Source organism: Maylandia zebra, linkage group LG4 (genome assembly GCF_041146795.1).
Source record: "Maylandia zebra isolate NMK-2024a linkage group LG4, Mzebra_GT3a, whole genome shotgun sequence".
Taxonomy (NCBI): domain Eukaryota; kingdom Metazoa; phylum Chordata; class Actinopteri; order Cichliformes; family Cichlidae; genus Maylandia; species Maylandia zebra.
Window position 1 is genome coordinate 35,652,332 of NC_135170.1, and position 12,831 is coordinate 35,665,162.

General features: G+C 42.4%; 1 protein-coding gene across 1 annotated transcript; it reads left to right on the forward strand.

The window, feature by feature from the left end:
- The first annotated feature begins 976 nt into the window (after nucleotides 1-976).
- LOC101483099 (ceramide synthase) lies at nucleotides 977-9,741 on the forward strand. Its single transcript, XM_004556459.3, has 6 exons — nucleotides 977-1,235; nucleotides 1,741-1,824; nucleotides 3,647-3,872; nucleotides 4,757-4,852; nucleotides 7,571-7,680; nucleotides 9,054-9,741. Exons 1-6 carry the CDS (start codon nucleotides 1,117-1,119, stop codon nucleotides 9,289-9,291), a joined length of 873 nt encoding a protein of 290 aa, XP_004556516.2. The 5' UTR covers nucleotides 977-1,116; the 3' UTR covers nucleotides 9,292-9,741.
- The last annotated feature ends 3,090 nt before the right edge of the window (nucleotides 9,742-12,831 follow it).

Genomic DNA, 12,831 nt, shown 5'->3' on the forward strand with positions numbered 1-12,831 from the left:
GGAGTCATTCATGTCAAACTAAAGAGTTTGCATCAGAGTGTTAAAAATGACTAAATGCTTCATCATTCATTAAACGGTGATAACAGGAACGTGTTTGTATTTCCTGCTGGAGCTTCTACAGTCGCAGCAGACGGACGTCAGATTGGTTCAGATTTGGCTTCAGTTTGTGTGTCAGCAGTGTTTTAATACTGCAGCACTGATGGTTTTTAATGAAGTCAAATCACTCGTTCGGCTGCTGCTGTTTGATTGATCTGCATCTGGTGTTTAAGAACTTCTCACATGAACATCACAAAATGAAGACGTGCACACTTTCATTTATAATAACTGACTTTATCTCCCTGTGAGTACACAACATGTAATTCAAGTGGGATTTCACTTTTTTCAGGCTAATGTCACATCGTTTTACTTCTAATGAAAAGAAAACTATTTCTTCATTATTATCTATAAAACAAAGTGATGTCCAAGCTTATAGTTCAGTTTTGATTAATGATGATGAAAGCATCACATTCAGAAAATCTAACTTCTATGGAGAACTGTCTCAAAATAAGAGAAGCAAACATTCAAATCCAAATTTATTTTTACTACAAAATGTGCAAAATAACTTAGTAATACTTTAATTCCTTTAAACTTCCATCCAGAGCGAGAGGCGGGGGTCCGGTCTCCAGCTAACAACCGTTCACAGGCACCAGTTAACCTGACCCCACTAACTGCAGGTGACTGTGGGAGGAACCCACACACCCACGGTGGTGGGGGCAAACTCAGCCTTGACTTTTAATTTGAAATGTATTTTTATGTCCCTTGGTGCTCCTAGTTACTCTGAGCAGATTACGAGGACGTTCCTCGAGATGAGGGCCCGCCTGTGAATAAAGCGTTGCTCGTATTTCACACTGATTTGCAAATAATCAAATGACATGAATAAGCTGGAGGGAACCTGCTTTCTGCTGACCCGGCCTGCAGATCCTCTCCCATCACCACACCTCTGACAGGTGGCAGCAGGAGGCTCCTCCCCCAAACCACTCCTACCAACCCGTGCTCTCCTAACCTCCCACATCCACAGGAGCGGGAGAGTAAAGCCACACACACACACACGTGCACACTTCTGAGAAGTGTGTTGCCATGTGGGGCCTCGTGGCTGCCGGGTCCGTCTTCTTCCCAGGACTCTTCCTCCTGTCCAAACAGGCTCTCAAACAGCTGATGGGATGGAGCGAGGGGGACGCCGCTGTCGTGTCAACACGGTAGGAACACACACACTTCAGAGGACATCACACTTGTCTTTCTCTTAAACGCAGTTTGACTTACGGAGGATGACCTCCCCAGAAGTGAGTGAGTCCCAGTCTTATCCTGACCTCAGTTTGACCCGGCGGTGTGTGAGCTGAAGCTGCTGCAGATGAACCAAGACTGTTTTTGTTTGCTGTCCCTCATCACTTTGTGTCTCTTTGTAGTTATTGTGTATCTGTGGTTGTATCTTTTGCACTGTTTGTAACTGGTTTAATGACTTTACGTGTCCATGTGAGTATTAGTTTTACTTTCCAACAATAAGGAGGCTGTCACCTCAAACAGCTCCTCGCTGGAGCCTTTGCATGCTTTATGAGACCTAAATGTGAAGCTTTTATTTTATTTAGTTCTTTTTTTGAAGATTTAGATGCATCATGCAAACATACGACACATGTCCAGTTAAAGTTCAGCTGTTTGTTTCTCTTGTTTCAGCTGCTTTGATTATTATCTTGCTTGTGTTCTCAGCCTGGTGTCATCCATCCAGTCCATCATGGCCTCCTCAGCCGGATGCATCATCATCGCGTCCTGCAGGGACGTCATCGAGGACCGGTGAGGACTCCTCTGGTTCTTATTGTCTCTTCATCATTTTACCTTCATACAATTAAACCTTCCCTCTTTGTGGTCCATTTATCAGCAGTGTCATTGTTATGTATTCTTTTCTCATCAAAATTTGCTCCCAGATTATTTTGAATTTAGACATTTTTGATTTTAACATTCAGCTGAATTCTCCCAAAGAAAATTATTATTTTATCCAGGACTAAAAATATATTTAAAGCTTTTTTTCTGCTGCTGCATAGAAAAGGTAAAGCCCTCAGCCTCAGTGTGAGGATTCAGTATGAAGCAAAGCTCAGCCGATAATCTCCTTAACAATCTGAGCCTAATGTGCAGCAGCAGCAGGGTTATTTCAGTCTGAGACTAATCCTGCACGCTGAGCATGATGGGAAATGAAACTCTGTCAAGGAGCAGAGGGACGACAGCGGAGCGCCGTGGTGGTCAGCTGGTTTCTCATTTCCCAGTCAAAGTGGAGCAAAGGTTTGAATCTGAGTCTGAGCTGCATTTGCTTATCAAATCACAACGCTCCACAAGCAGCAAGGAACTCTGGGAGTTCGTACACCTACAGCTCAGCAGCAAGTTCAGTTTAGAAAATACATTTTTACCTCAAAAATAGGAAAGAAGGAAGCGTTTCAGTGCTTTACCACAGTAAAAGTATCCTAAAAACCTCCAATACACTTCTGACAATTCAGCCTTCAGGCTCCTGCCTGCACAGCTGAGCTTTTCATCCACTCACACGTATCAGGAGTATCAGGGTGATTTTGGAAAAGGTGCTGCTGGTTGTCCATGCAGGGTGGAGGTCGGAGTGGACGGATGGAGCCACATAATAAATGTTGTTCTCCTTGTTTCCATCACATCTCCTGTTGCTCCTGATGCTCATATTAAACATGACCATGAGCTCAGTGTATTGTAACAGTTGCTGTTGTAATGCAGTGTGTCGCCACATGGCGGCGCCCCCATTTTGTTCTTCTTCGCAGTCTCTCTGCGATGGATTCTTCTGTGTGTACGTGGGCTAGTGTGCTCTCAGGAAATGTGTGGTAGAGGTGGTACTTTTATTTTTGATACTTTAAATAAATGAGTACTTCTGGAAAGTCAGAAGCCGTTGCTGATTCGCTCTCCACCGCACGTTACAGCATGCACAGTAATGACAAAAGCTCTTTTTTCTAACTGTTGGATCAGTGTGATGTCACAAAGTTGGGATAATACAGAAGCCTCACCCACATGCTGTGTATGAGGGGCAGCCAATCAAAAGACAGGTCTCTCACAGGGAGGAAAAACTAGTTTCAGGTGACCTGAGAGGCTCCAGTGTGAGACAAAGAAGGATTACTTTTAAGTGTGATTCATGCAAAGCTGCTTTAGAAGACTCCAAGACAGAAAATCTAGAGTTGGAAATAAGAAGAGAAGGACAGCTGAACACGCAGGTGCAGTTTGTTTTAGAGTCTGGGAGTCTAATCAGATCTAAATGATTGTTTTAATTATTCATTTGTGGACACCTGCTTAGAAGACGGAGGAAAAGGTGCCCAAAGAGGCTCAGACATTTTATGTCTGAACTGCAGCTTCTTCTACTTGCATTTCAGTGTGACAGCGCCCACTAGTGGATGCCCATGCTTACTGCAGTAAAGGAAGTCGGGTGACAAAGTGTTGGAGCCATGAAGTGAGTGCAGGGAGGAGGCCCGGGTGGATGTATGGGTCAGATAACGTTAAACTGGAGCACAGGGCGGTGTCTTGGATGTTTCTGGCCTAAATGAACCTGATGTCTTAAATCTGAGATCAAAGTAATGACGCTGCTTCAGCCTCTCTCCATCTCCTCTCTGCTCAGACATTGGCTGACTGATGCCTACATCTTATTTGCCACGCCTTACTTTGCCTACGACATCTACGCCATGTTTCTGTGTTACCGGCACAAGCTGCAGGTCAAAGGTCACGAGGAGGCGGGCCAAAGCGTTGGGTTAATGGGAGCCACTGTGATTGGTTACCTGCGCAGGGAGTTCCTCATGGTGCTGCACCACATCTTCATGGTGACCTTCTGCTTCCCTGCCTCTCTGGTAACTATGACAACAGCAAACATTGACAGTGACACATCCACCCTGATCATAGACTGTACACAAAGATGGACACCTTTGCATTTGTTCTCTGGGCGACTCATGAATAGAAGTCTATGAGAAAATTAACCTTCAGCTCATCTGTCTGAGCTTAGTGAACACTTTCCTGATGAACTGATGGTGGCAGTCGCTGGTTTCAGGTCTTACTGAATAAAACATGGAGTCATTTTGGAGCTAAAACCCCCAGGAAGTAGGACTCAGCTTGTTGAGGTTCAAACAAACTCTGAAGTGCCAAAAGCTGCAGTTCCTCTGACATCCACTGGAGGTCCCAGCGAGTGGCAATGAGTGCTACGAAAAACTTTAGTCTCAACAGATCATTTGCTCCTTTATAAAAACTGTTTAAAACGTATTAAGGCTTAAAGTTTAGGGGCGTGGCCTCTTTGGCTGTATCTGCAGCTAACTGAAGTCCCTGAACTGGACCTCTAGACCATGTTTAAGCTGTTGGGGCCTTTGGGAGCATTTTTAATGATCTGACTGAGAATACGTCTGCTGTGAGGCTGCTGTACTAACAGACCGTCTGAGGCTGAGCTCCAGTTTAGGTGGAATTCTAAGATTTTATTCGGATGTAACTTGACTGTTATTGGCAAATATCTGTGTGATGCTCCCATACAGTTTATGATAACCAAGCTAGCTAGAATTAGCTGCTAACTTAGCGCTCTTGAGACCCTGTGGTCCAAATGTGATCACCTCCAAAATGCTAACACTGCGGGGTTTCCAGTGTGAGGGTGACATCATGGTGGTTACATCCATCGTCTTTGTACAGTCTGTTATTATAGTAAAACATGTGTACATTAAATTAGAGTTTCTCCTTCCTGTGTGTGTGTCAGCTGTGGAGGCAGGGTAAAGGTGATTACTTCCAGGGCGTCTTGTTTCTGGCTGAGCTCAGCACCCCGTCCGTCTCTCTGGGGAAAGTCCTGATCCAGGTAATCCGCCTCCCTCCAACCTTTTACTTGTGTGTGTGTGTGTGTGTGTGTGTGTGCATGTTTAGACATCTTTATGAGTTGTCTACTATACTTATGGGGACCAAAACCAGCTCCCACGAGTTTGAAGACATTTTTGATGCTTAAATGTGGTTTTAGTGTCAGGGTTACAGTTAGTTATGGTTAGGCTTTCATCTCTGACGGTTAGAGTACACGGCTAGTCAGTGAAAGTGTGTGTGTGTGTCAGATACCTAAACTCATTCAGTGTTCAGTATTGATCTGGACTACCAAAAAAAAAGATCAAACAGATTTATTGATTGATTTAAGAAAACACATGACGTCAAACGTTCCAATAGAAACCAACTTTATACGTTAACATTAAGACAAGCAGGCTGCTGCTTGGATGTGAAACCTTGATGCTCAGTCGAGAAAATCAGAAAACTCCTCGTTCTAAAGAGACACTAAAACCACAAGCAGCTGACGCTAGCACGAGCACGGATGCTTTTATTAGCGGAGCACATGAGGACCCAGGAGGGTGAGTCAGAGATCAGGGTGTCCACGCAAAAGACACTGAAGCCACGGTGCCGGACACTGAAGGGAAAGTCAGCTCCTACAGGGACGAGGCTGAGGGACGGGTCACCTCTGATACAAACGTAAGCGAAAACAAGTGTGAGCCCTTAGAGAGGACTTGGAAACCAGAAGGACATTCAGAGTTCATCATGGAGAACTTTCCCAAAGGAAATGGGCAGGAAAGAATCACAGATGTGGAAAATGAACCGGCTCCTTTTTGCCTTTAGAAGATGTGAAGGAGTGAAAGATTGGCGAATGGTGGCTCGTGTTTGAGTGACCAGCAGCCATCATCGTGCTGCACTGGCTGCTTGAGCATTTCTTTAGTTTAGTCACTTGTATATCATTTGTTCTCAGCACTTTTCGGTGTCCTTCCATTCTCCTTCTTTCTTTCGTCTCTCTACCGCCACACTGGACTATCCATCCACCCATTCTCGTTCGCTTGTCGTTCGCCGCGGGGGGGCTGAGCCTATCCCAGCTGTTTGTAGAGGCAGGGTACACCCTGGACAGGTCGCCAGTCTACACTGGACTATTCATTTCAATTTCATTTCATTTATATAGCACCAAGTCACAACAGCAGCCGTCTCAGGGGGCTTTAGGGTAAAGACCCAACAATCATATGACCCCCTATGAGCAAGCGCTTGGAAACACTCTCTTTCAACAGGAAGAAACCTGCGGCAGAACCAGGCTGGTTTTTTATTCATTAAATAATTAACTCATTGATTCATTAATCTACGTTTTAGTTACACACTCAGTCAGTGTGTCGGGTTATAACTGGGGGCGTTGCTGTGATGGCGCCTCGTCCTCACCCTGACAGTCTGACCATGAACCCCGTTTGCTTCCTTCACATTTGGAGCGCTGAGCAAACTATTTGTTTTCTAAGTATAGAAGTTCAAGGATGAGGATGTTTTATATTTCTCTCTGTTCTGCAGCACGGCTATTAAAATCATGAGCACGTGTAGTGTATCGTCTCCCTGACCCACTTCAGAAACACATTTGAGTTTATTCTGGATTATATAATCTCTGTCCTGGCACCAAATGTGTAATAATCTAAACACTAAATTGATCCGCTGCTTTTTTAAGTGCATATGCCTCCATCCACCGTCTCCCTCAGCAGCATGAGTCTGCTGATGTTTAGACTGATTCTGGGGAAACCTGAGGGGGACTATAATCTATAATCTCCATAATTTCTAACATCAGGAAAAGCTGAGCACTGTGCTTTCTCTGCACATGCTCATTGGGACTCTCTCCATGCTTGTGGAGCAGATAATTTAAAATTGATTTGGGATAAAATAGTCTCTTTTTTTCTTTTCTTTTTTAAACTAAAGCATTTTTATTCTGTCGTCTACACTTTAACCTCCTAGGACCACATATGTGGACGTCACATTTTGGGTTATTTAGACCAAAATACAGAATTTGTCTCTACAAGGGCCCGATGTCCACCTGTGAGGACAGCATACTGCCACCGCTCTATCGAAATTTAAAACAAACCTCCTCATACATGGATCCCAGTTTTCTCAGAAACAAAAATCAGGTAAAAAAAAATAAAATCTGGTAATTCTTTGTTTTTACATCATCAGGTCCCAATCAGCCCAAATATCACAGAGAAATTACAAAAGCATGCCATGAAAGAGTTCAGGTGGTTAAATAACTGCAGCTTTAAACCGGAACCGTTTTCATTTTTCAATATAAAATGTAAATACTGTCGTTTCCAGCTGCTGTTGGCAAACCAACATATTCTAATAACGTGCTGGACAACACATCACGTCCCAGCGAGACACACTGGTCAGTTTTTTCACCGTGAAAATACAGAAAACACACTGTAGTTACTCACACAGCGCTCTTGTCTTTAATTCTATTTTACAGATTTCTAATCATTTGTGTTCTGTCACCTGTGCAAATAGACTTTAAAAAGCTCACATTTAATAAAGTACACTGGTTTAATGAAAGCTCTGACTTCTAAAATCATTTCAAGCACATACAGAATGTTAAGTATTAGATCAGCAGTTACATAATTAACTCTGACTGAAACATTTCCAGCTCTAATCAGAACCAACGTTTGACGTCTCCTGTCATTATTTGTTAAAGTGAATTATTTGTTTTCTGTCTCGTTTCTCTTCATGATGATGACGATGATGATGATGATGTCTTCAGTATAAGAAGCAGCACACGCTGCTGCACAAAGTGAACGGCGTCGTCATGCTGCTCACCTTCTTCGGTTGTCGGGTCTTACTCTTTCCTTACCTGTACTACGCCTACGGCAGGTAAGCCACGCCCACCTCTGCTTTTGTAATAATGATCAAAAACAACAGTGATTGTCTGCAAACACAAAAGCCCCCAAAATGAATCAATATTTGTTTAATGATTTTCCTCTTTGTCTTCTAAAACAACACAAACAAACAAACAAAAATATTTCTTGGCCATTTATTGATTTATTGTGGAAAAGATGACCCAGCATTACAGATCTATAAGGATTTATATCTCATTTAGTTATCAGTTCATTTAAAGGTGGACGTGGTTTGTGTGTGTCTCAGTGTTCAGTGAAAAACAGGTTTCACATAAAAACTGTCAAACAGCAACACGACCCACGTTTGCTTCCTTTCAGAGGCTGAGCTGAGCGTAACTTTCTTTTACTTTGTGTTATAAAACCAAACTATGTAGCAAATCAAATGAAATGAGTTCGACTTCATTTTAAGATATTTGTAAAATTCAACATAATCAAATAAAAAATGAGCCCGTTTACTCTGAGCTGAGGGCGCGTGAGCCGAACACGTTACAGTGCAAGTACCGTTACAGTGTTCGACGTCGGGCCCAAAGGACACGTAGTTCAGTGCAAGTACGTAAAAACTTGTAGCCACAACATCCGCAGCGTGACGGTGAAAGAAGATTCTGATCTTTCATCTTTGTGAGCGAGAATCTTCTGACTCCTCAGAAACATCCAGAACGCTGTGTGACTGTGAATCAGACAAACTGAAGATTCTTCTGTCGTGAGAAGTTAAGATTTACACTTTTTAGCTGCTTTTTTCTCTGAAGGTTAAAAATATCAGAGTACTTATTTTATTTTTCTTTAAATGTCTTATATTTCAGTTTGGCTCACCTCAAAAACCAATAATATCTGTTTTCTATCCAGTTATAAATCTTATAAATGATCAAATCTTCCAAATAACTTTGAAATTTACAGATTATATTTTTATGTAAAACTTTTTTCTGCTTGTCTTTGACTCGTTTGACTTAATGTAGAAAACGTAAACATGTTTTAAGATGACTCGTTGTCACACTGCAGAGAAACTGAACTCTAGTCATTGACTAATCGCTGTCGTGTAATTATTCTTGTATTAAAATCTTTTGCGTTTGAACTGACTTCGAGTTGTTCATGAATGTCTGAGCCACATCTCATCGCAGCTTTGCATGATTCATAGTTCAGACTAACTTTTGGAAGCCAGCAGAGGGGCCTCAGAGAAATAAGGCCGCTGCTATAAAACTCCATGATGACCTGACACAACCAGAAACATTCAAAATAGTTCTCGATGTTTTACAATTTTAAGTATTCGTCTTCGACACGAGGGAATGTTTGATAAAAAAAGTATTAAAATGTCAGTGTAACTTTGATCACAGCGCCCCCTGCCTTGTGTTTCAGGTATGCATCGATGCCGATGTACCGGGTGCCCCTGGTGGCCCCATGGCAGTGTAACCTGGGGACGGCCCTGCTCTGGCCTCTTCAGCTTTACTGGTTCACGCTGATCTGCAGAGGAGCTCTGCGCCTGTTTACCGAACGCTCAAATTCACCACCTGCGATTCTTAAAGCCGACGGCAATGTGGGCCCAGCTAACAGCTGCACAACCAATCAGACAGCTGGTGGAGGAAGAGGAGAGTAATGTAATCCGATCAGTGACGTCTGCCTTCAGAGCCAATCAGATTACCAGGGGGACGGTGACTGTTACAAACAGATGAGTGTTTCTTCTCGTTTATGGTAAAAGTTCCAAGGAGTGAACGTAGTGACAGAAAAGCTTACAGACGCAGATCCATTATTAAATGGAAAAAGGAGGAAATGAACATTAGAAGTGTCAACAAGTTTAATCAGACGGGAGACGACGGCTGTTTGTAGTAAAACCACACAAGAAGAATCAGGATTTACCGATCACACTGACGTTTACGAGATCATACGAGGAGCAAACCTGTACCCGACCTGTAAGGACAAAAGATCAAACTATATATAAAAAGGTAGAAATGTTTTGTGTGAAGATGATGATAATCGGTTTAAAGGGAACAGAAATCATCCTCTAGGATTAGCTTCATTTTAAGGAGTCCCACAGGGATCAACATCAGGCCCATTTCTGTAAATAAACCTTTGTAAAGGTCGCAGGTTGAAGTTACCTGTACAGGTGTCAGTTTTGTGCTTCAGACTTCAGGAAGTTTGGGAATTATAGTTTTCTGTTTGAATTTTAAATTTAATGCTAATCATAAAGCAAAGCACATCTCAGGTTTGTTTTAATCACCAAACTTAGAAATAAACAAATAATAATAATAATAATAATAATAATAATAATAATAATAATAATAATAATAATAATAATAATATATAAAATGAAATTGGAATTACTCGTCTTTATTTCTGAGTCAGTTTTGTTTAATACATCCTGATAAAAGTCTCGTAGTTATGTCATCATCAGCAGTTTGCGTCTCTGTGGTTATTCTGGTCTTTTCTAGCAGGCCTGGACGTCTTTGTCGTCCTTTGGACAATTCACGTCTTCTCAGTTTGTCTCTTGTCTTCTTGAGTCTTAGTTGTTTGCATTTCACTAGGATGTGTTTGTGCGTCTTCAGTTGTTTTGTCTTTCTTTGCAGCTGTTTGCTGTTATTTTTCATCTTTTCATGATCATTTTTGCAGCTTCATCTCGTCTCTGATGTAAGTTTGTATCTATTTCTTGTCGTTTGTGTCTTTTATTTTTTTCAGGCCTTCAGCCTGTTTTTCACTCGTTCATTTGGAGCTTCATTGTAGTTGTTTGGTTTGTCACTTTAATTGTTTCACATCCTCTGAAGTTTCCTTTCTGGCCGATTTTTCTCCTCGTGATCTTTTTGATTCTCTCGTCATCTTTTGCTGCTTTTGTATTTGTTTCGTTGGTTCTTGGTGTTGTTACTTTAGCTTGGAGCATTCGCTTTCTGCTGCTTCTCTCAAATCTTGGCAGATGAAGTAGAAACACGTTCTTAGACAAACTAACTGTACTTCGTTTTCTTTTTAACTTAAGAGCAGCAGTCCTGTTCATGACGCCCCGTTTACTTGACGTGGACTCAAACCTGCGTGTGAAGGCTTTGCTTGACATAAGCTTCACTGGATGCAGCCTTGGTGAGCGCTCACACACAGGAATCACTGTAACACAGCCTCCTTTGTGTTACAAATGTAAACATTTCAGCTCGCAGCTTGAGCTTCAAATACCGTTAAAGTAAAATGACTCATTAGGCAGAGTGGATTATTATTGGATCATATTTACTGATTAATCAGTGGATTTCACTCTAATGGTCTGGATGAGTCGTGCACCACTCGGAGAATCATTCAGCTTCATAAGAAGTAAAGTGGTGTGGAGTACAAGTCACATATTTAAATGCAGAAATACCGTTGAGTAGAATCAGAGCATAACATAGTACTTCAATAAAGTCTATTAAACTCGAGTAAATGTACTCAGTTACACTCCACCACTGCTCTGAGATTATCGGGACTAACGGCTTCGCTAATCTGGGTCCTCGGTTCATGCGTGATGTGGAAACTTCAGCTTTAGTCAGACTGATGTGAGGATGCAGGTTCGACCGAAGGAGCAGGAAGTGACGAAATACAACATGTCACATGACCAGACTCACGGGAGCATCAGTCGCTCCACGGTCGGAGGAGACATGAGCTCACAGGACAAAGACACATCACAGTGGGGCAGGTGGGTGCAATGACATTTACAGACAGCAGGTGGCAGCGTTCAGCAGCTTCACGTGACATCATCAGCCCCTCTGCATTTCCTGTCCGCGCAAATTTACAGTTTTTTCTGATTGCTTAAGCACATTTTTTGTAACTATTGGCTAATTTTGCAAAACTCTTCACACAAATAAGAAAACCTGTCACCCAATCATCAAAACATTGTAGTTCTCTTGCAAAAGCAAACACAGCTGGATTAACTCTACACACCTTCGTAAAAATGGTGTTTCCGTATCAAACAGTACACACAAGCCATCATCTACTAAGCACACAATGCGCCAACTGCACACTGATGGTATGAATACAAAACACATCTGGCTTTTGCTTTCTCTGTGCACAAGGTAGGCTATGTCAGTGTGAGCTCATACTTCTGTCATAGATCCATAAGCATAGAGGGATCCAAACTTCAAGTACTGCTGTTTATTCAAACACATCAAAACAAACACAAGTGTTTATTTCCAAGTATAGGATTATTTGCAATCGCCATAATGACTCTATGGGTTACTTGGTCTGCAGTGAACATGCTTCCTCTGCCCCAGCATCTGGTCATCTAGCAATTCTGTAAAGTAACAATTTCAGTATTTTTACATCAATGGTATTGGTGTGTTTCTCATTGGCATATGGCAGTGCTACAGATCTTTGTGCGAAGTGACTGTACTAACCGATTCTCATTTCAAGATGTCCTTATGGTACTTGCTACAGTGTAGCGGCTCGAGTTAGGCTGGACCCGTTGGCCAGCTACCCTCAGGGTCATTCCACGGTTGATGACATGGTCCACTATTGTAGCTCTGATGTCATCAGCAATTCTCTTTCTTACTCTTCCTACCCTTCCTCTCCCCCCTCCTCGTCTTCCTCTTGCTCCTCCTTGTCCTTGTCGTCCTCTTCATCCTACTTCTTCACCTCCACGTCCTCTTCCTCGGCCTCCTCTACTTCTCACTCTTCCTGCTCCCTCCATTGTACTCCGCACACACAGCTTACCTGTATTATAGTGCTTAGGCTGATTGCAAAGTGAACTAATTATCTAAAAAAGTTTTCACATGTGAAAGTGTGCCAGACAGTTGGCAAATTAGTGTTAATGATAGCCATACATGTGTATACTTTTGCTAGGAGTGTGTTGGAAATTTGGTAATTGAGTGTTGTGCAGTGAATTGTGCCTACAGTTTTGCAAAGTGTGTGTTACAAAATTGCAAACTGAGTGCAAAGCAGTTTTTGTGCTTTTAGTTTTGCAAACTCAGTGAGTGGTTTTGCTATAAGTCTGAATAGTTTTAGAGATTGTGCTACAGGAATCACAGTTAGGGTTTAAGCATTCAGAAAAAACTGTAACAGCCAGCCCCCTGGTCAGTAGATCTCAGCGCGTGAACGACCGCAGAAACCATCAGACATCAGCACGCGGGAGGTTGTTGATGACGACAACAATCACAGCGTCAACGCACAATAAAGTGGGACACACACTGACAGA

Coding starts and splice junctions, on each gene's coding strand:
- LOC101483099 (XM_004556459.3), top strand. CDS start 1,117: ATGTGGGGCCTCGTGGCTGCCGGGTCCGTCTTCTTCCCAGGACTCTTC. Junction 1,236..1,740: donor GCCGCTGTCGTGTCAACACG/GTAGGAACACAC, acceptor TTGTGTTCTCAG/CCTGGTGTCATCCATCCAGT. Junction 3,873..4,756: donor TCTGCTTCCCTGCCTCTCTG/GTAACTATGACA, acceptor TGTGTGTGTCAG/CTGTGGAGGCAGGGTAAAGG.